General features: G+C 43.1%; 1 protein-coding gene across 1 annotated transcript in view; it reads right to left on the bottom strand.

Moving 5' to 3' along the window:
• The window catches only part of LOC126199488 (lutropin-choriogonadotropic hormone receptor-like), a 648355-nt gene that overhangs the window by 108404 nt on the left and 512763 nt on the right, over positions 1-27188 (bottom strand). Inside the window, exons 10-11 of the mRNA XM_049936410.1 lie at positions 26403-26468; positions 24574-24717 (exon numbers count right to left, since the gene is read on the bottom strand). Coding sequence (XP_049792367.1) covers positions 24574-24717; positions 26403-26468 — 210 coding nt within the window. The remainder of the gene's footprint in view (positions 1-24573; positions 24718-26402; positions 26469-27188) is intronic.

Here is a 27188-nt window from a genome sequence, read left to right as displayed (position 1 = left end):
TGCCAGCTTCAACAATGGTCAATAATGATTATTTTTTTTTATTCAAGTGAAGTATAAACATAGTGGTTTACGTTCACTATAATGACACTGGACCGAAGTCATTGTTCGAGAAACATTCCCAGAATAGCATGAACTACACGCTGCAACATTACGGGTTAAGCTCTTTGTTGGACCTTCATCGTCGGCATTGTAATGAAAACAGGACCGTCCTGTCATTAAGAGAGGTAGGAAACCCATGAAGAACAAAAGTCGGGAACACCAGACGGGGATGTGTAACCAGCTGCTAGTGGGATGCGCCTTTTCTAGATAAGACACCGCAGTCTCTGTCCTTTCGAACACAACAGCAGTGATTTGCCGCTAATAAGACTCACTCTCATTTGTTCAAGTAACCTGTGACCCAGCTGTAAACATTATAGTTTTTCTTCGCCATTAATAAAAGTGGATTGGAGGAAATAGCGAAGAGAGAGTGACAGTATGAAGGGAAGAAGCTTTGCCATCCCAACGCTGTGCAATCGTTCTTTACAGTGCTTTATGCTTCATAACGAGCTGCAACGAAAATTTGACACCCAAAAGAAAAGAATGGTTAATGTTTCTTTTGATATTAACTGGTGGTAGTACGTCCATTGATGGTACGTGCTGATACGAACTGCGCATGAGCTATCAGAAACTACCACTAATAAGCTATTACGCGTAATGTTCCTTGATAAGTAAGGTAACGATGAGCAGAGGCAAAACGTTAACGGCCTGAAGTTTTCCAAACTGCATTCATTCAAAACTAGTGAGCAGACGTTCAAAATACAGATTAATTTAGTGTTTTGACTTTGTGTTTCTACGAGCAACAGTTAATTATTATTTTCCTGCCGTTATTTGGTATCATTTGCGGTTGTCTTCAAAGTAGTTCAGAATTCAAAGTAACTATACATGTTATGTGGGATGTTGTATAGGCTGTATCACAATAAATACCGAACAGTGACACGGATGAAAGTATACGATAACAGAAAGGAAAACTTCCAGTAAACATGGACCCGCAGCACAACCGTTGCGAGGTAATTGCTAATTTGTGGTCACGACCTTCCATTGGCTTCGAAATATTGTCCTAGTTTGCATAAATGTTTTTGAAGTGTAAACATTTCGACTACATTCCGCTATAATTGGGCTTAAATTCCACCCGCTTCCTACCTTAACAAGTTATGCAACGGTTGTTTGATAAGTCTGGTAAAAAAGCAAGAAAAACCTTTCCGAAATAGTCCCTTTGGGGCATATACATTGGGTCCAGCGATCCCCCAGCTTTTTCATTCCATTGTAAAAAAATGTCAGTAAAACGCTCCTAAATACTCATTGACTACAACTATCAGTTTCTCATTTGATGAAAATTTCTTCACACCAAAGCAACAGTTACGGAACAGGAAGAAGTCACTTAGAGCTGAGTCCCTTCAATAGGGTGCATTAGCAACCAGTTCAAAGACTAATTCATGCACTTTTGCCACTGATATAACTGATGTTCGGGGTGGTACATTATCGTGATGATAGAGAACTTTTCTGCGTGCCACCCTTTGTCTTTTTTCAGAAAATGCAAGTTTCAAACGACGCAACAATGAACCGTAACAGGGTTGAGTTACGATTCTGCTTCTTTCCAAATAATCTATGAGGACTGTTCCTTGGTAATCCCAAACAACAGTGTGCATCACCTAAACAGCTCGAAAAAAGGTCTTTGTCTTCTTCGTTGTACTTTCACCAGCCTTTGCCCATTGTTTTGATTATTGTTTTGATTCTGGTGTGTGATTATGGATACAGGTTACATCAAAAGTCACAAATCGGCACAAAAAGTCTTGCGGATTGGGATTAAACATCGCTAGACGTTGTGTTGAAATGCTGTGCCGGTTGTGAGCAATCATGGCACCCACCTAGCACACAGCTTCTTCATAGCCAATTCTCCGTGCAGGATATAACGTATTCGCTCAGTTGAGATACCCACAGTGTCAGCAATCTCACGAAATTTTTATTCAGCGATCTTGAGTTACCACATCATTAATTTGGCCAAAGCTTTCCTTTGTGGAGGCGCCAATGGGACGGCCGCAGTTCGCTTCGCCTTCGGTGCTTGTCCGACCACTTTTAAATTCATTAATCCAAAAGTAAATTGTCTTCAAAGATGGTGCACAGCTTCATCCAATTCTGTTTTGATTTGTGCGGCAGTCCAACCCTTCAAATGAGAATGTTTAATAACAGCACGAAATTCGGTTCTCTCCATTTTCAGTCGCAGTTCATACACTAATTCAGACGGCTGTCAACAATGATCTGTACACTGAACAGGTTCAAATTCTTTGTACGTTCCTCGGAGTAGTGAGGCTTACCAACCATGCAGACTCAACAAAAATCTTCCATTCTTTCACGGAAATTCACCAGGTTTATCAAACCACCCTCGCACAATACTGCTTCACTACTCTACACGTTACAAATCACTGTACACTCGTACATGTTAAAGGAAACGTTCCCCATGGCATCCTGGAATTTGGACGAAACACAGCCCTACGATTTCTTTCAGACGTCCCCGTAGCATCTCCTAAATCTTGACAAGACTTAACAATTATCTATTCAAGTAATTCAACTGTTCAACACAGCATGCAGTACAATTAACTTCTGACATGATTCCAGACAGAGATACCCAAATTATTCAAGTCAAGCACTTAGAGGTAAACAAACTTTTCTTGAACAATCAACAGAGGTTCAGAAAGGAAAACACTATTGGGAAGCAGGTTAATCTGAATTATACACTATCGGATCAAAAGATTCCGAAGACCTCAGTGTAATGCAGAATTTACCACTAGCTGGTACGGGAGGTGGACCTACCACTATAAAAAAAGCCTGAGAATATTGTGCTGTAAGCAGAGGAGCAGTAAGAGCACAACGGCTCGGTGAGGAGAGCTCAGTGACTTGGAACGTGGACTGGTCATCGGATGTCACCTGAGTAGCGAATACACCAGGGACATTTCAACTCTTCTAAAGCTGCACAAGTCAACTGTTGATGATTTGACTGTGAAGCGGAAACGCGAAGGAACAACGACAACTAAACTAACACCAGGCAGACCTCATCTACTGACAGACAGGTTTCATGGGGCAATGCATAGCGTGGTTGTAAGAAATCGCATAAAATCAGCAGAAGGAATCACTCACGAGCTCAAGTGCTATCAGTGGTCCAGCTAGCAAAGTTACTGTGCGTAGGGATTTGTAAAGCCTGGTGCACAATGGTCGAGCAGCACCATTTTTGTAGCCAATGCTAAGCGACGATCGAGGTGGTCTAAAACGACTGGAAACAAATGGTTAAAATGGCTCTGAGCACTATGGGACTTAACTTCTAAGGTCAGCCCGCATCTCGTGGTCGTGCGGTAGCGTTCTCGCTTCCCACGCCCGGGTTCCCGGGTTCGATTCCCGGCGGGGTCAGGGATTTTCTCTGCCTCGTGATGGCTGGGTGTTGTGTGATGTCCTTAGGTTAGTTAGGTTTAAGTAGTTCTAAGTTCTAGGGGACTGATGACCATAGATGTTAAGTCCCATAGTGCTGAGAGACATTTTTTCTAACGTCATCAGTCCCCTAGAACTTAGGACTAATTAAACCTAACTAACCTAAGGGCATCACACACATCCATGCCCGAGGCAGGATTCGAACCTGCGACCGTATAGGTCGCGCGGTTCCAGACTGTTGCGCCTAGAACCGCTCGGCCACCTCGGCCGGCAACTGGAAACGAGCGACATGAATTGATGATGGGTAGTGTAACAGTTAAATGCGGGTAGTGTCATGGCATGAGATGTTTCGTGGTTAGGTTGGGGTGTAGTGTTGGCAGAAGAGCCAACACCGTGTTGCTAGAGGAGGCCGAAATACACGCGTTTAAGCTCACGCAGACTGGCGTGAGGTCTGGAACAATTAAAGGAGTTGAGTCTAATAAGAAAAGAACGTAGTTCTTGGAATACTTAACTTTAATCCATAATTGGTGTACATCGCTCTTGTTGATTCGTTAATAATAAGCTCCATATAACTGGTAATGGCGCCTTGCTAGGTCGTAGCAAATGACGTAGCTGAAGGCTATGCTAACTATCGTCTCGGCAAAGGAGAGCGTATTTGTCAGTGTAGCATCGCTAGCAAAGTCGGCTGTACAACTGGGGCGAGTGCTAGTAAGTCTCTCTAGACCTGCCGTGTGGCGGCGCTCGGTCTGCGATCACTGACAGTGGCGACACGCGGGTCCGACGTATACTAACGGACCGCGGCCGATTTAAAGGCTACCACCTAGCAAGTGTGGTGTCTGGCAGTGACACCACATGGGGTCCCCTTATTCCGCTTAAGAAAACGCTATGGAAAGATATGAACACGTTTTACAGTATTATTTACTAGATACGATAGAGGAACAGTTCGGAGACGATGACTTTATGTCAGATGACAGTGCGGGACAATGGTCTGTGGACAATAACATTCCTGAAATGGACTGGTCTGCCCAGAGAGCCAACCTGAAACAAATGGTACACCTTTGGGAAGTGTTAAAATGGCGACTTCACTCCAGATCCCTGTGTCCAACATCACTAAGTTTTCTGAATTCAGCTCTTAAAGACGAATGCTCTTCCATTCCTTCAGACATCTCACTGAAAGTGTCCCACACAGAGGTCAGACCGTTATAAAAGCGAAAGATGAGCACACTCTACATTAAAATCAACATCAAATTCACGATACTTTTGATCAAATAGTGTACACGACTCTTTCGAACTATGGGTGTAGTTGACAGGTACCAGCTGATGATGCTATAGATGTACACCTTAAGAACACTCGGCTGCATGGACAGAAGCTAAGTTATTTTATTATTCTTATTGCTCTGGTTTACGTTTTATATTTCTCACTCTTACGTCAGAGTTTCCTTGTACGGTAACTCTGAGCCGTGCACGGCTCGTGTTCATCCCATTTATTGTTTGTCACCTTCTATTACGGTACTGCCAAATGGTTCAAATGGCTCTGAGCACTATGGGACTCAACTGCTGTGGTCATAAGTCCCCTAGAACTTAGAACTACTTAAACCTAACTAACCTAAGGACAGCACACAACACGCAGCCATCACGAGGCAGAGAAAATCCCTGACCCCGCCGGGAATCGAACCCGGGAACCCGGGCGTGGGAAGCGAGAACGCTACCGCACGGTACTGCCGCCTCGTTTTCTTATTCCATTTAGTGGCGTCACTAACTTCCTACCTTACTTGCCCGTGAGTGGCAACAGCGCATATCGATTGTCGCACTGTCGTATCATTTCTGGAGCGACCGATAGTATTTCCGGGTCGTTGTGTGTCGGGTAATGAGAGAGTGGGAGACGCATCTGCAGTGCAGTCGCAACGGAGCAGCAGCCAAGTCGGTCGGTTGGCGAGGAGCAGCAAGCGAGCACCCGTCGCGCGGGGTCGGGCTGGCGCCGCCGGCGGCGTGCACGTGCGGTTGGAGTGTGAGGTGCTTCTTGCGAGTGCCACGAACTTCGTCGCCCACCGATCTTGGACATGAAATTTGAGTCCTCACGTAACTTACTATCGAGCCTCAACTGTTTACATTTCTTCGTTTGATCCCGGTTGTCGCTTTTTGGATATTCCCGCTAGCAACAACATGTGTGTATTTAAGTTCGCTAAGATTCCAGCCGTCTTCCTATGAAATTTAATTTATTCCCTGTTGTTGAAGTTCACCAGCGGTATCTTCTGCCATATGGCCGTTGGCGTTCCGGTTACCTGCCTTGGTCATTGACGTAATTTTAGGCAGTGAATTTTCCTCGTCGTGTTGCAGCTGACCAGCGCGGCGTGTAGTTCGACGGGTGAGGTGTTGTTGGTCGTTGTGGGCGCTAATATTCTAAGTGTCATGTCCTGAAATCTTGTGGTCGTTTTGCTGGTTGCGTTGAGCGGAACTGATTTGGTTGATTGGTCGGTCGGCTGTCTGTCGGTTGGGCTGCCTCCTGATTAAGAAGTCGTTTGACAGGCTGCCTCTCTCACCTAAACGGGCGTTAGTGTTACAATCTCATGCCGACCGTTGAAAACTTCTAAGCGTCGTTCCTTGTATGTTTGGTAGTAATTTCCCTGTTTGGATTTTAGTTATTTGGTTGATGTGTGGCTTTCAGCCGAATATCAGTATCTCTTAAATTAATGTTCTTATCTGGCCCTTATAGCATGAGATTGTTATACTTCTATATGGGAGAGGTTATAAGATAAGGCCGTCTGCCTTTTAGATTGAAACTCTTTCTAGGCCTTAAGCCGTTAAACATGTTTGTTGATATGTGGCCTGCAGCCAAGTATTAATATCTCTTAAATTAATGTCCTCGTCTTGCCCATAAGGCATGAGATTGTTATTCTTTATTTGATATGAAATGTTTGAAGATACCGCCTTCTGCCCTTTAAAGTTGAAACTCTTCCTCTAGAGCTTAAGCCATTAAATTATTTGTTGGTGAGTGGTCTTCAGCTGACTTTTAATACCTCTTAAATTAATCTTCTTCTCTTGCTCTTAAGGCATAAGATTGTTATGTTTTGGAATGGGGCCTTCAGCCCAATTTGCATGAAATACGAGGGCCGTTCAGAAAGTAACCTCCGGTTGATTTAAAAAAAAAATACACCAAGTTAAATAAAAATATTTTATTATATACATCTTACAACTACATCTTTGCACTATTTTTCTACATAGTCTCCACAGCGATTGAGGCACTTATCGTATCCCTTCACAAGCTTTGAAATTCCTTCTGCATAAGAATCACCCGCTTGTGCCTGGAGCCAGCCTGTGACCGCATCTTTGAGCTCTTCGTCGTCATCAAACCGCTGTGACCCGAGCCATTTCTTCAAATGCATGAAGAGGTGATAATCACTTGGCGCCAGGTCTGGGCTGTAAGGTGGATGGTTGATAACGTCCCACTTGAAGGACTCAAGAAGGGCCGTTGTTCTGCGAGCAGAGTGAGGACGGGCGTTATCGTGCAAAAAAACGATACCGGAAGTCAGCATACCACGGCGTTTGTTCTGTATAGCCCGTCGTAACTTTTTTATTGTTTCACAGTACACGTCTTGATTAATGGTCGTACCACGTTCCATGAATTCAACCAACAACACCCCTTTGGCATCCCAAAACACCGTTGCCATCAGTTTTCTGGCAGAAAAATCTTGCGAGGCTTTTCTTGGTTTGGTAGGCGAATTTGAATGTGCCCACATCTTTGATTGTTCTTTTGTCTCAGGGTTCACGTACTTAATCCAGGTTTCGTCACCGTTCACGATTCTGTTTAACAATGGTTCTCCTTCGTCCTCATAACGTGACAGAAAGTCTAATGCAGAGGCCAATCTTTGAGTTTTGTGGTGCTCGGTAAGAATTTTGGGCACCCATCGTGCACAGAACTTACGGTAACCCAATCTTGCTGTCACTATCTCGTACAAGAGAGTCTTAGAAATCTGTGGAAAACCAGTAGACAACTCCGACATTGAGAAACGTCGATTTTCACGAACTTTTGCATCAACTGTCTGAACGAGTTCGTCAGTCACCAATGATGGTCTACCACTCCTCTCTTCATCATGAACGTTTCCTCGTCCACTTTTAAATAAACGTACCCATTCACGGACAACTCCTTCACTCATAACTCTTGGTCCGTACACGGCACAAAGCTCACGATGAATAGCTGCTGCAGAATATCCTTTGGCTGTAAAAACCTTATGACAGCACGCACTTCACATTTGGCGGGGTTTTCTATTGCAGCACACATTTCAAACTGCCACAAAAACTAAACTAGCGCAGGTACGACGTTCACTCGACCACGGCTTGATGCCGACTGACCTGTTGAGTGCGTGAACGCACAGATGGTGTCGCTACTCCCCCCACAACCCGCACTGTGACCAATCGGAGGTTACTTTCTGAACCGCCCTCGTATTTTAAGATAAGGCTTTCTGCCTTTTGATTGAAACTCCTCTTTTTGGTTAGTTCCATTAAAATTAAACTGCTAAGGCCTTCGGTCGATTAGATTGAAGATTTAGAAAATATTCTTGGGTGAAACCTCCAGAAGTACCTTGTTTTTCAATTTTGCTTAAGCCTTCTGTCTTGAATTTTGAATGTGGCCTTCAGCCGATCTAAAGTTAATCAAAGGAGGTCGATTAAAGTTTTGAGTGTTTTGCATCCTTGTTGTACTATTGTGTGTTGACAATAAAAGTTTGTATGTTGAGTGGAACTGACAGGAACTCATTTTGGCCCATTTCCACAACCTAATCCGCTCTATCCTGCTAGCCCAGGCATTTCAAACTCTAAACTCGTGGTCTAGTGGTATCGTCTTTGATTAGTAATCACAACGTCCTCCGAACACCGCCACTGCTTAAGTTCTGAATAAAAATCAAGCGGCCGAAGACTTCCGGCCTTGTCAAAGAGGGCGGAGGAGTGGACAGAAGCTCAGGACACTTTCTTGCCTTTTGGGTAGGGAACTGCCCCTAAACGTTGGAAGCAGCAGTAATGAACAACGGCGGCCGGCCGGGGTGACCGAGCGGTTCTAGGCGCTTCAGTCTGGAAACACGGGACCGCTACGGTCTCAAGTTTGAATCCTGCCTCGGGCGTGGATGTGTGTGATGTCCTTATGTTAGTTAGGTTTAAGTAGTTCTAAGTTCTAGGGGACTGATGACCTCAGATGGTAAGTCCCATAGTGCTCAGAGTCATTTGACCCTTTATTTTTTTATTTTTTTTATTTTTTATTTTATTTTTTACAATGGTGTGAGGATGCAGAAGGCTATGGAAATGTATATCCACAGAACATGTGCCCCATTATTGAAAAGTGTCAAGATGATCTCTCCATTGCCAAAAGATTCCGAATTGGCCCCCATTCGGATCCCCGGAATGGGACAGCCAAGGGCAGGTAACCATGAGAAAAAGATTGAATAACGAACGAAAGGATATGCTTCTAAGAGTCGGGGCGTGAAATGCCAAAGACTGAACGTAGTAACGAACATACAAAATCTAAAAATGGAAATTCTAAAGCCTAATCTAGATACAGTGGGCTTCAGGGAAGTGAAAGGAAAAAAAGACATGTTTTTCTGGTCGGGCGAGTATAGGATAACACCAAGAGCAGCAGGAAGTGGTACGATTGGAGCAGGATCCGTTATGAATAGGAAGGTAGGACAGACAGTGAGTAACTGTGAACAGTAACAGGATTGTTGTCATCAGAATCGACAGAACTCCCACACCGACAACAATACTTCAGGTATACATGCAGACATCGCGAACAGAAAATCAAGAGACAGTGAAAGTATATAGAGCTATGGACTGGGTAACTCAGTACGTAATGGAAGATGAAAATCTGATGCTCATGGAGGATTGGCATGAGGTTGTAGGTAAGGAATAGAAGAAAGAGTCATGGGAGAATGTGGGCTTGGTAGTCGGAATGACAGAGGAGGAAACTAAGCGAGTTGTGTAATGAAGATCAGCTAGTAAAATTGAATATCCTTTTCAAGAATCACAAGAGGAGGAGGTATGTTTGGAAAAGGTCGGGAGATACAAGAAGGTTTCAGTCACTTTACGTCATGGTGAGGCAGAGATTCCTAAATTCGATATTGGATTGTAAGGCGTACCCAGGGGCAGGTATAGACTCAGATCACAATTTGGTAATTATGAAGAGTAGTGTCTTAAACTACTCAGGAAGAATCAATGGGGTCTAGTGGCGAGCGTTGCTACCTCTGGATCACGGGGTTCTGGACCCGATTACCGGCCGGTATGGGGATTTCCTCTGCCCGGGAACTGGATGTTTGTGTTGTCATCATTTCATCGTCATCGTCATCATTCGTGATAGTGGCTAGATAGGACCGTGAAAAAATTGGACTGTGTAAACACTGAGGCTTTCTACGGGCGCTGATGACCGCACAAACCGAACATCATCATCCTCTTCAAGAACCAATGCGCAAAGGAATGGTATACGGAAGTAATAAGGAATGAAGAGATACGCTTGAAGTTCTCTGAGGCTATAGCTGCTGGGATAATGAATAACTCAGTAGGCAGTTCGGATTGGAGAGGAATGGACATCTCTAAAAATTGGAATAGCAAAGTTTCAGAGAAAAACGTAGGTATAAGGAATGTTAACTGCGAAGAAACCATGGGTAACAGAGGAAATAATTCACTTAATCGACGAAAGAAGGAAGTACGAAAATTTTCAGGGTATTTTAGGAATACATAAATACAAAGCACTTAGGAATGAAATAAATATGAAATGCAGTTAAGCTAAGACGAAATGGCTGCATAAAAAACGTAAAGAAATCTATAAAGATGATCGTCCGAAGAACTGACTCAGCATACAGTAAAGTCAAAATAATATTCGGTGAAATTAAAACCAACGGCGGTAAAATTAAGAGTGCAGTGGTATGTATAAGAGAAAGAGGATAGGTGAAAAAGTACCCTGAGGGACCTTATGGGGCGGAGGACTTATGGCGTGACAGAAAGAGAAACAAGAGTCGACAGGGAAGCTAAGGCGAAATGATTATATGCAAAACGTGAAGAAATCGAAAGAGAAATGGTCATCAGAATTACTGAGTCAGCGCGCAGAAAATCAATATAACCTTCGCTGAAAATAAAAGCCACGTCAGTAACGTTGAAAGCGCAATGGCAATTCCACTCTTAAATGTAGAGGACAAAGCAGATAGGTGGGAAAGTACCTTAAGAGCCTCCATTAGGAGGAGTACTTGACGGGATGCAAATGAAACGAGAATCGATAGAGAAGATATGGGGATTCAGTATTAGAATGTATAATAACTTTGGAAGACTTAAAATCAAATAAGGCAGGAGGGATAGATAACATTACATCGTAATTTCTAAAATCACTGGGGACATGGCAACAAAAATATTATTGACTTTGGTGTGGAAAAGAGTCACGACACGTTCATAGGATTTGCCAACCTGGTAAAAGCGTTCGACAATGTAATATGGTGCAGGATGTCCCAAATCGTGAGAAAAACAGGGGTAAGCTGAAGGGAAAGATGGGTAATATACCATGTGTTCAAGAAAAAAAATTGTTCAAATGGCTCTGAGCACTATGCGACTTAACTTCTGAGGTCATCAGTCGCCTAGAACTTTGAACTAATTAAACCTAACTAACCTAAGGACATCACACACACCCATGCCCGAGGCAGGATTCGAACCTGCGACCGTAGCGGTCGCTCGGCTCCAGACTGTAGCGTCTAGAACCGCAGAGCCACTCCGGCCGGCTGTTCAAGAAACAAGACAGGAAGACGAAGAACGAAGTGCACGGGTTACGATTGGTGTAAGACAACGATGTAGTCCTTCGCCCCTACTGTGCAATCTGTACATCGAAGAAACAATGACGGAAATTAAAGAAAAGGTTTAGGAGTGGAATTAAAATTCAAGGTAAAAGGGTATCAAGGACACGATTCGCTGATGACATTGTTATCCTTAGAGAAAGTGAAGAAGAATTGCATGATCTGCTGAATGGAATGAACAGTCTAATGAGTACAGAATATGGATTGAGAGTAGCTCGAAGGAAGACAAAATTAATGAGAAGTAGCACAAATGAGAACAGCGAGAAACTTAACATCACCATTAGATATCACGAAGTACATGAAGTTGAGGAGTTCTGCTAACTAGAGAGCAAAACAACCCATGACGGGCAGAGGAAGGGAGACACAAAAAGCAGACTATCACTACGAAAAGAGCATTTTTGGCCAAGAGAAGTCTACTAGTATCAAATATGAGCCTCAATCTGAGGAAGACGTTTCGGAGAATGTACGTTTGGAGCACAGCACAGTATGGTAGTGAATCATGGACTGTGGGTAAACCGGAAAAGAAGAGGGTTGTGGTGCCACAGAAGAATTCTGAACATTAGGTGACCTGATAGGAAAGGAATATAGGGAAAACACTGACAAGGAGAAGGGACAGGATGATAAAACATCTGTTAAGACATCAGGGAATAACTTCCGTGATACTGGAGGAAACTGTAGAAAAACCGCAGAGGCAGACAGATTGGGATACTTCCAGCAAATAATTGAGAATGTTGGGACGTAGGTTGCAAATGCTACTCTTTGATGAAAAGGTTGGCACAAGAGATGAATTCGCGGCGGGCCGCATGCAGTCAGAAGACTGATGACTCAAAGAAAAAATTCAGAAAATTAAGACTTGACCTTTAGAAAGCATACGTATAAATTCTAATGTCTTTAACGCTGTAAACAGGTGGTTGAGCCGATATTTTAATTCTCATTATAACAACCACGACCTAACATCCATTAGGGGTTAAATGAAAGGTTTCAGGAAGGTTATCTACGTTGTACCACTGTTGGCTCGTAACCGGAATATGATCATATGCGATACTACATTGATCTCGCAAAAACCTGTATCGGTTGTTTAGAGAAATGACATACGATAAATACTATGCAACAAGTCTGCTGCCACTACTGCATAATTTGCTTGTGTAGGGGTTGTGAGAAAATGATTTTATAAATTACGGAATGTAAAAAGGTACAAGACACACATTGTTCTCTCGCCCAATAAGCGAAAGGAACAGAACAGAAAATAGAAAATGGTGCTACGAAGTACCCTCAGTCACGCACTGTATTGCGACATTGTTCACTGTGACATGTGATTTGGATGTCGTCAAACGTTTTAATGGCCGATAGCATGACAGTCACGTGAAGATTCGGCCACACGCGCAGTACCTTGCACGTTGTCTGTGCATGACGCATGTTGCCCTCCATCTCCGAGGCATTCAGGTAAATGGCTTTTCACAGGCCTTCTTGTCAACAATGTACGGTGGGATTTTCGATTAAGGAAAGACCGTTGCCGATAGTCTTACGCCGAGGTGGACTACGTGTAATTAACAGTGGTCGAGCCGGCCGCGGTGGTCTAGCGGTTCTAGGCGCGCAGTCCGGAACCGCGCGACTGCTACGGTCGCAGGTTCGAATCCTGCCTCGGGCATGGATGTGTGTAATGTCCTTACGTTAGTTAGGTTTAAGTAGTTCTAAGTTCTAGGGGACTGATGACCACAGATGTTAAGTCCCATAGTGCTCAGAACCATTTGAACCATTTTTGAACAGGGGTCGCTGACGACTATCATCTTCATAGCATTAGATAACGTCTCCTGGTACAACAAATATCTCATCAACTCAGACCCTGAAACAATAATCGGGGAATGGCTGTACCATACATAACCAACTCCCTTGTAAGCAGTAGTGTGTCAACCGCCTCACTCAAATTCCACGGCTCATCGCTAGTGACAGCGTAGGGACATCCTTACTTGATGCTAGAACCTAACATCTCGTGGTATGATACACCACACTCCCTATGGTTTATGACACTGAAAGGGCGTTTACTTCAACTTTTACAAGAGGTAACGGTTCCCTCTTCCCAACAGGGAACAGCTCAACGAAGTGATGGAAATACTCTCAGAAGTGCTACGTTTACACTGAGTGGAACAAAACTCTCGCATCGTCTCTTAACGACAAACAATCACGAGCATGTTTAGCTTCACCTGTCGGCACCCTGGACACAACCTACATATTCAGTATCCAAGAGGACAATGCACCACACCATTGTTTCAGAAAGGACTGAGAATGGAGTGAGGTACACTGCAAGGACATAATGGTGTGGTCCCAAGGGACAAGTAACTGTAATCTTGTTGAGCACATATTACACCACGCAGTGTGTCATTAAATCCAGTTACGTCCAATTCCGATGAATTGTGGGTGATCCCACAATACGTCGCCATAGTCATGTGTGCTGTTGACAACAATAAAGAGGTAAATACATGTTTCACTTTGTTTCTCCCATATACTAAATTTAATGCACGCACTTAATCCGAAAATAACTTTGCAGTATCGTAACATATGTATTCCAGGTTAATACTGAGCAGTGCACGTCTCGTGTTCATGCCATTTATGGTTTGTCATCTTCTAATGCGGTACTGCCACCTCGTTTTCTTATTCCAATACTGGCGTCACTAACTTCCTGCCTTACTTGCCCGTGAGCGGCAGCAGCAGCGCGTATCGATAAGTGCACCGCCGTACCGTCTCTGGAGCGACCGATAGTATTTCCGGGTCGTCGTGTGTCTGGCAGTCGGTTCGAGTCGGACCAGCAGTGCAATCGGGGACAGAGCTCCAGTGAGGTCGGCACAGCCAGTACCAGCAGGGACAACCGTTGGTTAGTCGATCGGTCGGTCGTCTCATCGACGACGCGTATTTGGGTCGGTTCCCTCCTGTGCAGAGACGTCGGTTGTGTTACCTCTGCATGGTTCGGTCGGAGCCAATGTCTCAGGAAAGTCGTCCGTCCGAAGGAAGAAAGTCAGTTGGAGATGTCCGGCAGCGCAGCTGGACCAGGAGGGCGGTCGAGAAGCAGCAGCAGTGCAGTCGGGAACGGAGCCCCAATGAGGTCCGCACAGCCAGTATCAGTGGGGACGACCGTTGGTTGGTCGTTCGGGCGGTCGTCTCATCGACGACGTGTATTTGGGTCGGTTCCCTCCTGTGCAGAGACGTCGGTTGTGTTCCCTCTGCATGGTTGGTCCCGAGCCAGTGTCTCTGGGACGTCGTCCGTTCGAAGAAAGTGAGATGGAGACGCACCACCAGTGCAGTCGCGACGGAGCAGAGTCGCGGACGGTTGGCGTGGAGCAACAAGCAAGCCACCGTTTCAGGGAGTCGGGCTGGAGCCGCTGGCGGCGAGCACGCGCCGTTGGAGTGTGAGGTGCTGCTTGCGAGTGCTCCGAAGTTCGTCGCCCACCGATATTGGACATGAAAGTTGAGTCCTCACTTAACTTACTATCGAGCCTCAACTGTATACATTTCTTCATTTGATTCTGTGCGTCGTCGTATTGAAATCTTGTGTTCGTTCTGCTGGTTGCGTCGAGTGGAACTGATTTGGTTGATTGGTCGATCGGCTGTCGGTCGTCTGGGTTGACTCCCGATTAAAAGATTGTTGGTCAGGCTGCCTGTCCCGCCTAAACGGGCATTAGTGTTACAATTCCAGGCCAGCCCTTGGAACTTCTGAGCCCCGTTCCATGTCTGTTGCATACTAACTTCCCTGTTTGAGTTTTAGTTATTTGGTTGATGTGTGGCCCTCAGCTAAGTTTTATATATCCTGAATTAATGTTCTTCTCTTGCCCTTAAGGCATGAGATTGTTGTTCTTATAGCGGCCTTCAGCCAAATTTGACACCAAATCCGTTAAGGCCTTAAGGCGTTAAATTATTGTGTTGATGTGTGGCCTTCAGCCGAATTTCAGTATCTCTTAAATTAATGTTCTTGTCTTGCCCTTAAGGCATACGGTTGTGATGTTTTGGTATCGTGCCTTCAGCCGAATTTGTTTCAATTATTTTAAGATTAGGCCTTCTGCCGTCGGATTGAAACACTTCTTATTGCTTAATATGCGGCCTCCAGCCGAGGGCCATTAAAATTAAAGCGCTAAGGTCTTCAGCATGTTTAGATTGAAGACTTAGAAAATATTTCTGGGTGACACCTCCAGAAGAATCTTCTATTTCAATTGCCGGCCTCTGTGACCGAGCGGTTCTAGGCGCTTCAGTCTGCAAACGCGCAGCTGCTAAGGTCGCAGGTTCGCATCCTGCCTCGGGCATAGATGTGTGTCATGTCCTTATGTTAGTTAGGTTTAAGTAGTTCTAAGTCTAGGGAACCGATGACATCAGCCGTTAAGTCCCATGGTGCTTAGAGCTATTTGATTTGCATCTATTTCAATTTCTTGCTTAGGCCTTGTGTCTTGGATTTTGAGTGTGGCCTTCAGCCGATCTAAAGTTAATCTAAGGCAGTCGATTAAAGTTTTGAGCGTTTTGCATCCTTGTTGTAATACTGTGTGCGATGAATAAAGTTTGTATGTTGAGTGAGACTGACAGCAACATATTTTAGCCACTTTCCACAACCTAATCCGCTCTGTCCTGCTAACGCGGACGCTTCAATTACTAAAGGAAATTTAAAGATAAAATTGACGTGTCGGTGTAGTTAGAAGTGAAAGAGAAATACATAACTATACTGAAAAACTCTGTAAATTAAAATTCTGTTTGTTTCTAATAGCATGAGTAAGTTCGTCTGAATGAAAAGTCGATTGCCAAAGCGCACGTCAGTGCAGAGAGTGTTGGTTTTAAAGAGAAGTCAGTCGCCAGCAGCTACGTAATAATTATAGACGTGGAGTTTCTGTGCTTGAACGAGACGTAGTTTTCCAAAAGTTAAGATGGATCAATTGATGAGCCTGTCTATCTTCTCAGGAGACTTATTTCGATGAATGGAGGTAGTTATTTCAGGTACAGATAACGGTGAATTTGTTAATACTTAAATGAAGAAATCTACGGCTTCTCCAACAACGCTGTGCATTTGTAAATGCTTTCGCTATGCTCTAAAGGCCAAGCTATGATAATTAGCTATCATAAGGTAGAGTCATTTAAACTCACAAACAAGATTAATATGACTGATTGAAAATGGAAAACTGTCAGATTTGTGATTTTGCCACTAAATCACGTTCGTGTTCCTCTGTGCTGATGTGGATAACTGAAACACACGTAACAGTATTTCAGTAGAAAATTAATTTTTCAATTGCACAACTTCGTTTTTCTTAACGAATACGAGCTGCGTGTTGAAATAGCCACGGTTTAACTTATTAACGTATTTGGTTGCTGTTTTGTAGCTAAAACGCATTTGAAACCATTAGCTTGCACCTATCCAGCAAATATAATGTTCTCTCATTTCAACACATACACTATGTGAATCAAAAGTATCCGGATACCTGGCTGAAAATTGCTTACAGGTTCATGGCGCCACCCATCGCTAATGCTTGAATTCAGTATGGTGTTGCCCCACCCTTAGCCATGACAGCTTCCACGCTTCCACTCTCGCAGCCATACGTTCAGTCAGATGCTCGAAGGTTTCTTGGGGAAGGGCAGCCCAATCTTCACAGAGTGCTGCGCTGAGGACAGATATTGACGTCGATCGATGACGCCTGGCACGAATTTGGCGTTCCAAAACATCCCAAAGCTGTTCTTCAGGGTGTTACAAAAAGTTACGGCCAAACTTTCAGGAAACATTCCTCACACACAAAGAAAGAATATGTGTTATGTGGACATGTGTCCGGAAGCGCTTACTTTCCATGTTAGAGCTCATTTCATTACTTCTCTTCAAATCACACTAATCATGGAATGGAAACACACAGCAACAGAACGTACCAGCGTGACTTCAAACACTTTGTTACAGGAAATGTTCAAAATGTCCTCCGTTAGCGAGGATACATGCATCCACCCTCCGTCGCATGGAATCCCTGATTCGCTGATGTAGCCCCGGAGAATGGCATATTGTATCACAGCCGTCCACAATACGAGCACGAAGAGTCTCTACATTTGGTACCGGGGTTGCGTAGACAAGATCTTTCAAATGCCCCCATAAATCAAAGTCAAGAGGGTTGAGTTCAGGAGAGCGTGGAGGCCATGGAATTGGTCCGCCTCTACCAATCCATCGGTCATCGAATTTGTTGCTGAGAAGCGTACGAACACTTCGACTGAAATGTGCAGGAGCTCCATCGTGCGTGAACCACATGTTGTGTCGTACGTGTAAAGGCATATGTTCTAGCAGCACAGGTAGAATATCCCGTATGAAATCATGATAACGTGCTCCATTGAGCGTAGGTGGACGAAACTAAAATGAGCTCTAACATGGAAATTAAGCGTTTCCAGACATATGTCCACATAACATATTTTCTTTATTTGTGTGTGAGGAATGTTTCCTGAAAGTTTGGCCGTACCTTTTTGTAACACCCTGTATAGGATGCAAGTCAGGACTTCGTCCGGGCCAGTCCATTACAGGGAGGTTATTGTCGTGTAAAACTCCGCCACAGGCCGTCCATTATGAACAGGTGCTCGATCGTGTTGAAAGATGCAATCGCCATGCCGAATTGCTCTTCAACTTGCTCTTCAACAGTGGGAAGCAAGAAGATCTTTAAAACATCAATGTAGGCCGGTGCTGTGATAGTGCAACGCAAAACAAGGGTGCAAGCCTCCTCCATGAAAAACACGACCGCCTCCGAATTTTACTGTTGGCACTACACACACTGGCAGACGACGTTCACCGGGCATTCGCCATAACCACACGCTGCCATCGGATCGCCACATTGTGTGCCGTAATTCGTCACTCCACACAACGATTTTCCACTGTTCAATCGTCCAATGTTTACACTCCTTACACCAAGCGAGGCATTTGGCATTTACCGGCGTGATGTGTGGCTTATGAGCAGCCGCTCGACCATGAAATCCCAGTTTTCTCACCTCCCACCTAACTGTCGTACTTGCAGTGGATCCTGATGCAGTTTGGAATTCCTGTGTGATGGTCTGGATATATGTCTGCCGATTACACATTACAACCCTCTTTAAATGTCGGTGGTCTCTGTCAGTCAACAGACGAGGTCGGCCTGTACGCCTTTGTGCTGTACGTGTCTCTTTACGTTTCCACTTCACTATCAGATCGGTAACAGTGGACTTAGGGATGTTTAGGAGTGTCCAAATTCGGCGTACAGACGTATGACTTAAGTGACATCCAATCACCTGACATCGTTCGAAGTCCGAGAGTTCCGCGGATCCCCCATTCTGCTCTCTCACGATGTCTAATTATTACTGAGGTCGCTGATATGGAGTACATGGCAGTAGGTGGCAGCACAATGCCCCTAATACGAAAACGTATGTTTTTGGGGGTATCCAGATACTCATCACATAGTGTATAAGAGACAATCAGACGAGAAGGAGATAGAAGGAAAAAAATAAGAAGTCTTAATAAGTGTTGATACATTGTCGTCATGGAAAAATGTTAGGGGTTACCTACGGAACCATGATTGTACCCAGGGGTGCATCCGTTCGTCCGAAGCAAATCGAAGACCACAAATGTCATTCTTCAGCGCTCCAAACAAATGGAAATCGCACGGGGCGAGAACAGGATAGTACGGAGGATGTGTAAGGGATTCCCAGCGAAATTTCTGCAGCGTGATCGAAACATATGGGTGGGCCCACACGTTGTCAAGGTTGTTCAGCTGCAGAAGTTTCGTTAGGAAGCCCTTACACATCCTGAGTTCAGTTCCGATGTGTCCCCATGCGATTTCCATACTTTTGAAGCTCTGAAGAAAGGTACGCGCGGCCGTCGATTTGCTACGGACGAGAAGGTGCACGCCTAGGTAAAACCATGTTTCACCAAGCAGCCACAAACAATTCTCCATGACAATACTAATTACCTTGTCTCACAGTGGGCTAAATCTATTAACAGTTAAGGCGATTAACAGTTCACATACCTTTTTCTATCTGTTTGGTTTCCATTCGTCTGCCCGGTACAGGACAATTTTGATATTATTTTGAAATTGTCGAACTGTTGCCCTCACCAAATATTTATAGTGCAGTCCAGCACATGGTCTGATAGTTTCGTTGGTTGTATTAAGTCTGCAGTGACAGTGGCTTAATTAAATGCCTAGCCTCGTGCTGCAGATGATGTCTCATTACAATACTCTAGCAGTGTTTGGACTTGCAGTACTTCGCTTTTCATATGGTGTTGCGGCAGTATTTAATTACGTGTTTTATAAACTCAAACTTCGCACAGTGAACCCCGCAATTTCTACAACATCATTATGAGTGGAGCGGTTAGAAAGACCAGCTACCAAGCAAACTGCTCTCGAGCGCAATTAAATTCTTTTAACACTTACATACAATATTTGCGTTTAATCAACTACACGTGACACCTGTTATCCTTTGAACTCTCTTTTACTGCCTCATACGATGAGTTACAGAACATTTCCTGAATTATTTATTTTCTTTATTTATGCATTTATTTTCTTGGCAGGCCATGGAACGCTATTCATGGAGGACTGTAAGTAACCATGGATATTGTAAGAACTTTTTGTTAGGACCGATGAGCAGCCGATGTCAGTGATATTGACAGTGAATAGTTTGAAAGAAGGTGGCAATACATTAAATACTTTCTTTTATAATACAACTATACAGAAGTAGAAAATAATGACGGGGTCCTGGTTTGTGTTCCTCCAATAGAGTAAGTTGTTATCAGCTGAGATCGACTGATCTTTATTTCCTTATGACAACGACGACAAAAGCATTTCACAATTCACTACCTTTTTACCGATTATGTACAGCTTATGTTCTTCACAAGACTGTCAGTAGATAAAGACAATAAAACAATATTGGAAGTACAAACGAAGGAGTTCTCAAAGTCGATCTAGGCTAGCCAGAAAAACGAAGCTGCGATGACGGCTGATGTGTAGGTCAGATCACCTGTGGCGACTGATAATTTCAGGAATTAGCACGCATCTTATACTAATCACCTGGTTATTATGGAGGCTGCTGATAGACATCGCCACTAAATTCTCACAAAATCTGACAAACATTCTAAGATGTAAACTGATGTAAAATGTTCGAAATTCGCAGAAAAATAGGTGTAAGCTATAGCGAAAGACGAGTAACACAATATGTACAAGAAACAAGAAGGAAAAAAAAGGACGGGAGACGAACAAAGAAATGCCCGAATTAGGAAGTGTCTAAGACCCTGCTGTTCCATCTATATATCGAAAACGAGTGACGGAAATAAATGTATAGTAGTGGAATGTAATTCAGGGTGAAAGAATATGAATGATAAGACTTGATCATGAAGTTGGTATCCTCCGTGACATTGAGGGAGAACTACAGGACCTGTTGAATGGAATTAACAGTCTAAAAGAACTCACACTATAGACTGAAAGTAAATCGTAAGAAGTCGAAAATAGTGAGTAGTAGCTGATATGAGATTATAGAAAAACTTGACATCTAATCTGAGGACCACAAAGTAGACGAAACGAAGGAATTTTGATATTAGAAAACTAAACTCTGTCCGAAGAGGCCTTGAGGGCCCCACAGTACTGACCGACCGCCGTGTCATCCTCAGCCCACAGGCGTCACTGCATGCGGATGCGGAGAGGCATGTACTCAGCACACTGCTCTCCGAGCCGTTGTCCGTTTTCGTGAAAGGAGTCACTACTTCCCAGTCAAGTACCTCCTCAGTTTGCCTCCCAAGAGCTGAGTGCACCCCAGTTTCCAACAGCGCTCGGCACACAGGACGGTAGCCAGCCGAGTGCCAGCCGAAACCGACTGCGCTCAACTTTGGTGATCTGACAGGTCCGGTGTTACCACTGCGGCAAGGCCATTGGCAAGTCTGATACTAGGAATTAAAGTAACACATGAAGGACTAAGCAAGGGGGACTTTAAAAGCAGACTAGCACATGAAAACAGGGCATTCCTGGCCAAGAAAGTAGACTTATTGGCTTTAAGGATACTGGGTACTTATAAATGGTGGAAAAATCGAAATTTTTTTATAACTTTATTAAATTCTATAGTCTTTCCTTATTACAGCGATATATACATTACAAGATTTCATATGAAAAATGACCTAATATAACAAATTTTAAAGTTAGTTCATGTATGCCACCACACCCCCTACATTTCTGTTACAGAAACCAGTATTATTTCGAAAAGAACCGTGAACTTTCTGTTTCCAGCGATTATACGTATGATACATTTTATATATTGGTAAAAGTTTAGGTTTCTAGTGTCTGCAAATGATTATCTTTGCTAGTACTTACTTTCGTTTCGCTGAAGCTGTTTGCTCACATGTTACTGAATGTTTGTTTCCCAAGTGCTACATATATTTGTGGAAGTACGTTTCCTTTTGTGTGCAACAAATACGAACCATGCCACACATCAAGAAATTCAATAAAAGGAAATTCCGTGGTAGCCAGTTCACAAACAAAGCAAGCCACACTGTTGAAAGTAACCTATGTATCAGTTCTTCAGGGAAGAAACTCCCTCATGGCAAGCCTCCTGGTGATTCAAATTTTTGTGTTAACAATAACGCTGTTTATAGTGGATTTGTTGTTGTTGATGTGGGCGTCTTATCTTCTTTGATAAAGGAAGTACCGAAATGTAAACAATGTGAAGGTGTAGGCTGTCTGGAAATAAATGAGAAACAAAGTAGCAGGAAGGGTTCAGCGTCAAAATTAGTTATTCTGTGTAGATCCTGCAATAAATCTACCACGAAAATGACTTCGAATATTATGTATAATTCATATCATGTGAATTTGAAGTAAATGTATGCAACGCGTGCAATAGGAAAAGGAAAAAAGGCTGCTCAAACGTTTTGTGGTTTGATGGACCTTCCTCTTCTCCCAGTAGGTTCAGCAAGTACATAAAAATACTTTTAGGTGCCTTGACAGTAGTGTCTAAAGTATCTATGAAGCGTGTAGTAGTAGAAACTGTAAATATTAATGGAACTAGGGACATTGCTGTTGCACTTGATGGGACATATCAACGTCAAGGACATCGTTCCTTGAATGGTGTAAGTGCTACTTTTCTGGAGAATGGAAAAGCTGTTGATGCTGAGTGCTTATCTAAGGACTGCCACACCTGCCATAGTAACATTGAAGGACATATTGATATCAGTGTTCTAAGAATTATGATGGATACAGTGGATGTATGGGGTGTGATGAAGTTCTAAAAATATTTCAGAGGTCGGTGCCCATTTTATAACGTTAGATATACGAAGTACCTAGGCGATGGGGATTCTAAAGCTTTCAATAAAATTAATGAATTCAATGATTATGTTAATACCTTGGCAACACAACTGGAGTGCTGTGGACATGTGCAGAAGAGGATGGGTGCTAGATTGAGGAAGCTATGAAAAGAAATGAAAGGAAAGTTGCTATCTGATAGAAAATCTCTGTCTCACCTAGGCAGATTGACAGAAACTGAAATAAACCTTCTCCAGAGTTTTATGGACTAGCCATTAGACGAACTACACTTCTGAATGATGTTAAAGCAATGATGAAAGCTGCACGGGTCACGTGCTTTCATAAGTTGTCCATAGAAGACCACCCTGTTCACACGACTTTGCCCTAAAAGAACAGATTCTTGGTGTGGTTACCAAAAGGCAAAAGAAGTGGTCAAATATACCTTCATAAGCATTCTCTTCCTGAGCTTGTTATGAATGAAATAAAACCAATTTTTAGAGAGCTGAGTGATCCTGTTTTGCTTAGTAAATGTCTTCATGGGGGCACTCAGAAGACAAATGAAAGTTTCAACCATTGCGTATGGGAAACATTACCCAAGGATGTTTTTGTAGGACTAAATACATTAAAAGTTGGTGAACTAGACGCAGTGATATGTTTCAATGATGTGGTGATAGGAAGGTTGGAAGTCCTGAGAAATTTAGGCATAAAATGTGGCTCTAATACGGAAGATCAATTGCTTACGTGTGACAGACAACGGGTGCTTGAATCTGAAAGATTCGCTCTTCAAGTTACCAAAGAAGCAAGAAGTGTTAAAAAGAACGCCAAGAGGAAGCTTGAGGAAATGCTGCAGGATGAAGACTGTGCATGTTCTGAGGCACAGTTTAATTGGACTAATATCTTCATTCGCAGTTTCCCGCAGGTTGTATTTCTGAGAATTCAGGTATAGGTATTTCCTAAAGTTTATAAAGCATTGCTCTAATTTTTTTCTGTAACTTGCAATAGTCCATATTTATGTATTAGACTGAATTACTGCAGAATCAACTAAATTATAGAAAGAATAATAGGAAAAAATTTATAAAAATTAAATGTAAGATATTATATGATTTTATCCTTGTAATATACATAATAGGTGGAATTAAATACGCTTAAAACCTCAGCTATCATGTCTTGCATATCTGGTAAAAACTTGGTCTCCTTCAAATATACAACATTAGATTAAATTGTATATCAATTTGAGGAAGCATATTGGGAAAAAACTGCATCAATTTCTTTGTAATTTTTTAATAGCCCTAAGCACGATCAAAAATATTCAAAATACTTCTTATTTGTTTAGAAAGTTCGCTGCATTACCCGATATCAACAAAAGAAATCTCCAAAACATATGCGTTATAAACAGTGCCTGAAAGAAACAGGTGTTGATTTTTACATAATATTGAGCCGGAAAAGTACCATGTATCCTTAATTTGAGGAACAATTTCCTGAGAATGTACGGCTGGGCAAGAATTGTACGGAAATGGATCATGGCCTGTGGTAAAACTAGAAAAGGAGAGAAGCGAAGAGTTTTGAGATGTGAGGGTATACAAAGATTTTGAAAATTAGTTGGACTGATAATAAAACAAACAAGGGAGTTCTCCGAAGCATTGGTGGGGAGCGAAAGGCGTGGTATCTATTGATAAAGATGATAAAACATTTGTTAATACATCGGTAAATAACATCCTTCGGTAAATAAGGTAGAAACTGGAATATGTTTACAACATAACTGAGGAAACTAGGTACAAGCGCTGCTCTCATATGAAGAGAATGGTAGAGAATTCGTGATGGGCCTATCAAACCAGTCAGAAGACAGTTATCAAAACAGGGACGTTAGAAGATAAACTGTGGGTAGGTGTGAGGAGAAAAGTAGAAAGCGTATATGTGATGTTGAGAAGCAGGCAGCTGGATAGTGGAATCCAGGGGACTTCAGCTTGTGGCAGGCTCTGGGGAGAGTGAGCGTTGAGCAGAAGACGCGGGTGGGTGGGGTAGATGTGACGCTGTGGAGCCGGTGGCATAGTAACGGTACTCACAGGACCTGCAGACGCGGCAGCCCTTCGAAGGCGTCCTTGGGCAGCCTGGGGATGGAGTTGTGCGCCAGCAGCAGGTCGTGCAGCAGGGACAGCCCAAGGAAGGGCTGGCCCTCCAGTGATGCGATGCGGTTGCTCGACAGGTCCCTGTGACAACAGAACACGCCATCACACTGTGGGTTCTAGATTAGGTGGCAGTATGAGAAGTTTGGCAATTTTCTGGACGGTAACATGGGCAACATGAAGCCATGGATGCAATTGCCTGCGAAGTCTGAACGCATCACGTAAGTTGAGCGGGTGTCTGTGTGGAATGGAAAACGTGAAATACGAAACGTGCAGAGTACCCCGAGCGTTTGTGGCCCCGTAGCTACAGTGATGTATTCTTTCACTTGAGCTTTTAGTGACTCTTACGTAGTCTACAGTCTCATAATTTAACGTGTAGTTTGTTTTCTTTGCCTACATCCGCTGGAATAAGAATTACCCTTATAATTACATCCACTAGCCAACAGAGTTGCTGATATCTCATTCGGGAGAAGCAAAGTATTTTTGACTGAAAAAAGACGAAAGAAGCTTGTGTTCCAGAGAAAATCTGCAGTGGCCGATTGTCTCAATGCATGGCACAATATGGGTTACAAAAGTACCAAGATTTTTTTGTCGATGTCATTGCACTGCGACAGTGCATCTAAAGATGCTGTCGAAACATGCAGGTAATCAAATATTGTGAACAGAAATAAACGTTCCCAAATTAGTAGAGTGTGGAATCCACCACTCGTAATGTTAAAGTTACAGTGATCGAAAACAGGAACTACTGGTTACCCAAGGGATGATGCTTTGGTCCTTACTTAAATATTCGGATGACACCGGTAAAGGTGGCCAAACGACTACACGGACGCAGAAAGAGGGCGATGGTGCGGCCTAGCAGCAGTGCACAGTAAGAACAACAGTCTCTGCGCTTGGACTGTGGTCCTTGGTTCATCGCCCGACAGGGGGCGTAGCTGTCCCTCTAAGCTACTGGGCATGAACTCTTCGCTGTTGGTCACCGAATTCGGTGCGTTCGCACCTGCGCGTTTCCCACCCACATGTTGCCAAAGTTGTTTCCAGTACGTTTGCAGAAGTTTCGCTGGGTAGCCCATATATATCCTCCACACAATTCTGATCTCTCTCCGTGTGATTTCCACATTTCTGGAATCCTGAAGAAAGACATTCGTTGGTGCCGAACTGCTTCGGGTAAAGAGGTAGGCAGGCCTGAGTACAACTGTGGCAACCCCAAATATTTTTCCATAAAGGCAATGACCATCTTGTCTCTCAATGGGACAAATGTATTAACAGTTTTGGTGATTAGTTTTGAAATAATAAAAAGTTTACTTAGTTTATTTCCATCTGTCTCACTTTCCTTTGACTGCCCCTTATAAATATTGTATACAGCAGTGACGTCCGAAAGTTACGTAGTTTAAGACCACTCAATAATTGGATTTATACCGCTGCAAGTCTTTAAATGGAAGGATTAGACACGTTGCAAATGTACAATGTCATGATTCAACACCCAGCATTTTGATCTTTACACTAGTGGCTATGCCATGGAAACTTTGTAATCACTTTGTAAGTCTGTCCTAGTACTCTTACTATTACGTTTATGTTTAATCTGATTTGTGGAGCTTCTTTTTTGAGGATCAGTTTTGATGCTAGTTTCTTAATTTCTATATGTGTGAAAAACTTATCTTATGCGTTATTAAATAATTCTTATTGTGCAGTGATATGTACTAACTCATCCATTTCCAACTGACTGAACACTGCCAACAGAGTAAAGGCAGAGGAGAGGTAGCTATACTCACAGCACCCTGAGGTCCTTGCAGGCACTGAGGTCTGGAATTCTGGTCAGCTTGTTCGATCTCACATCCCTGAAACACACAAACCCATCTATATGAAATTTTTCGTTTACTCATATCTGTAGTGATCAGTTAACCAATATGAAAATTGAGATTATTAATGTAAAGTTTGCTACTTATATGCCGTAACATATGATAAGGTCGTTTAGGGGAGCCAGCTTTGGCTTTCCTGAGCTAGTACATGGCGTTGCATCTTTTCTGTCCACTCTTTCCTTTTGTCAATGAGTGACATAAAATCTGTGAAAGAGTCAGCGATCGTAATGGGACTGGAAAATGTAATACTCCATCTTGGTGGAATTTTTATTGTATTAACTTCACAATTTTACACATTTCGGTTTTAAGCCGTCTTCAAAATCTGTCAGATGAAAAGACGCAAAGGAGAAGTGGTTATTTTACAGAGCACAGAAAGAGTACCATGGGCTAGTGCTACTATTTAGTGAAATAGGTTGCCTTATACCAACAATGTGGAAGTTAGATAGTGTTAATGCAAAAATGTTTTCGGAAATAGCATCCGAAAGATTTAGTGTTCCAGAAATTTCCTATAAAAAAAGTGAATCCCATAAACTTAATAGAATTTGCTGTGGACTGGTGTGACGGTGGAACCAGTTAAATATATAACACAATACCATAAAAACGGGCTTACATCCTTTTTAAAGTATGTAATCGCTGAATTTAAGTAAAATTGTAATGATGGAACATGATTATGTATTCATTATTACAATATACAGCAAA

Source organism: Schistocerca nitens, chromosome 8 (assembly GCF_023898315.1).
Source record: "Schistocerca nitens isolate TAMUIC-IGC-003100 chromosome 8, iqSchNite1.1, whole genome shotgun sequence".
Taxonomy (NCBI): Eukaryota; Metazoa; Arthropoda; class Insecta; order Orthoptera; family Acrididae; genus Schistocerca; species Schistocerca nitens.
The sequence above is the reverse complement of the archived record's forward strand: the minus strand, read 5'-3'. Positions and strand labels throughout refer to the sequence as shown.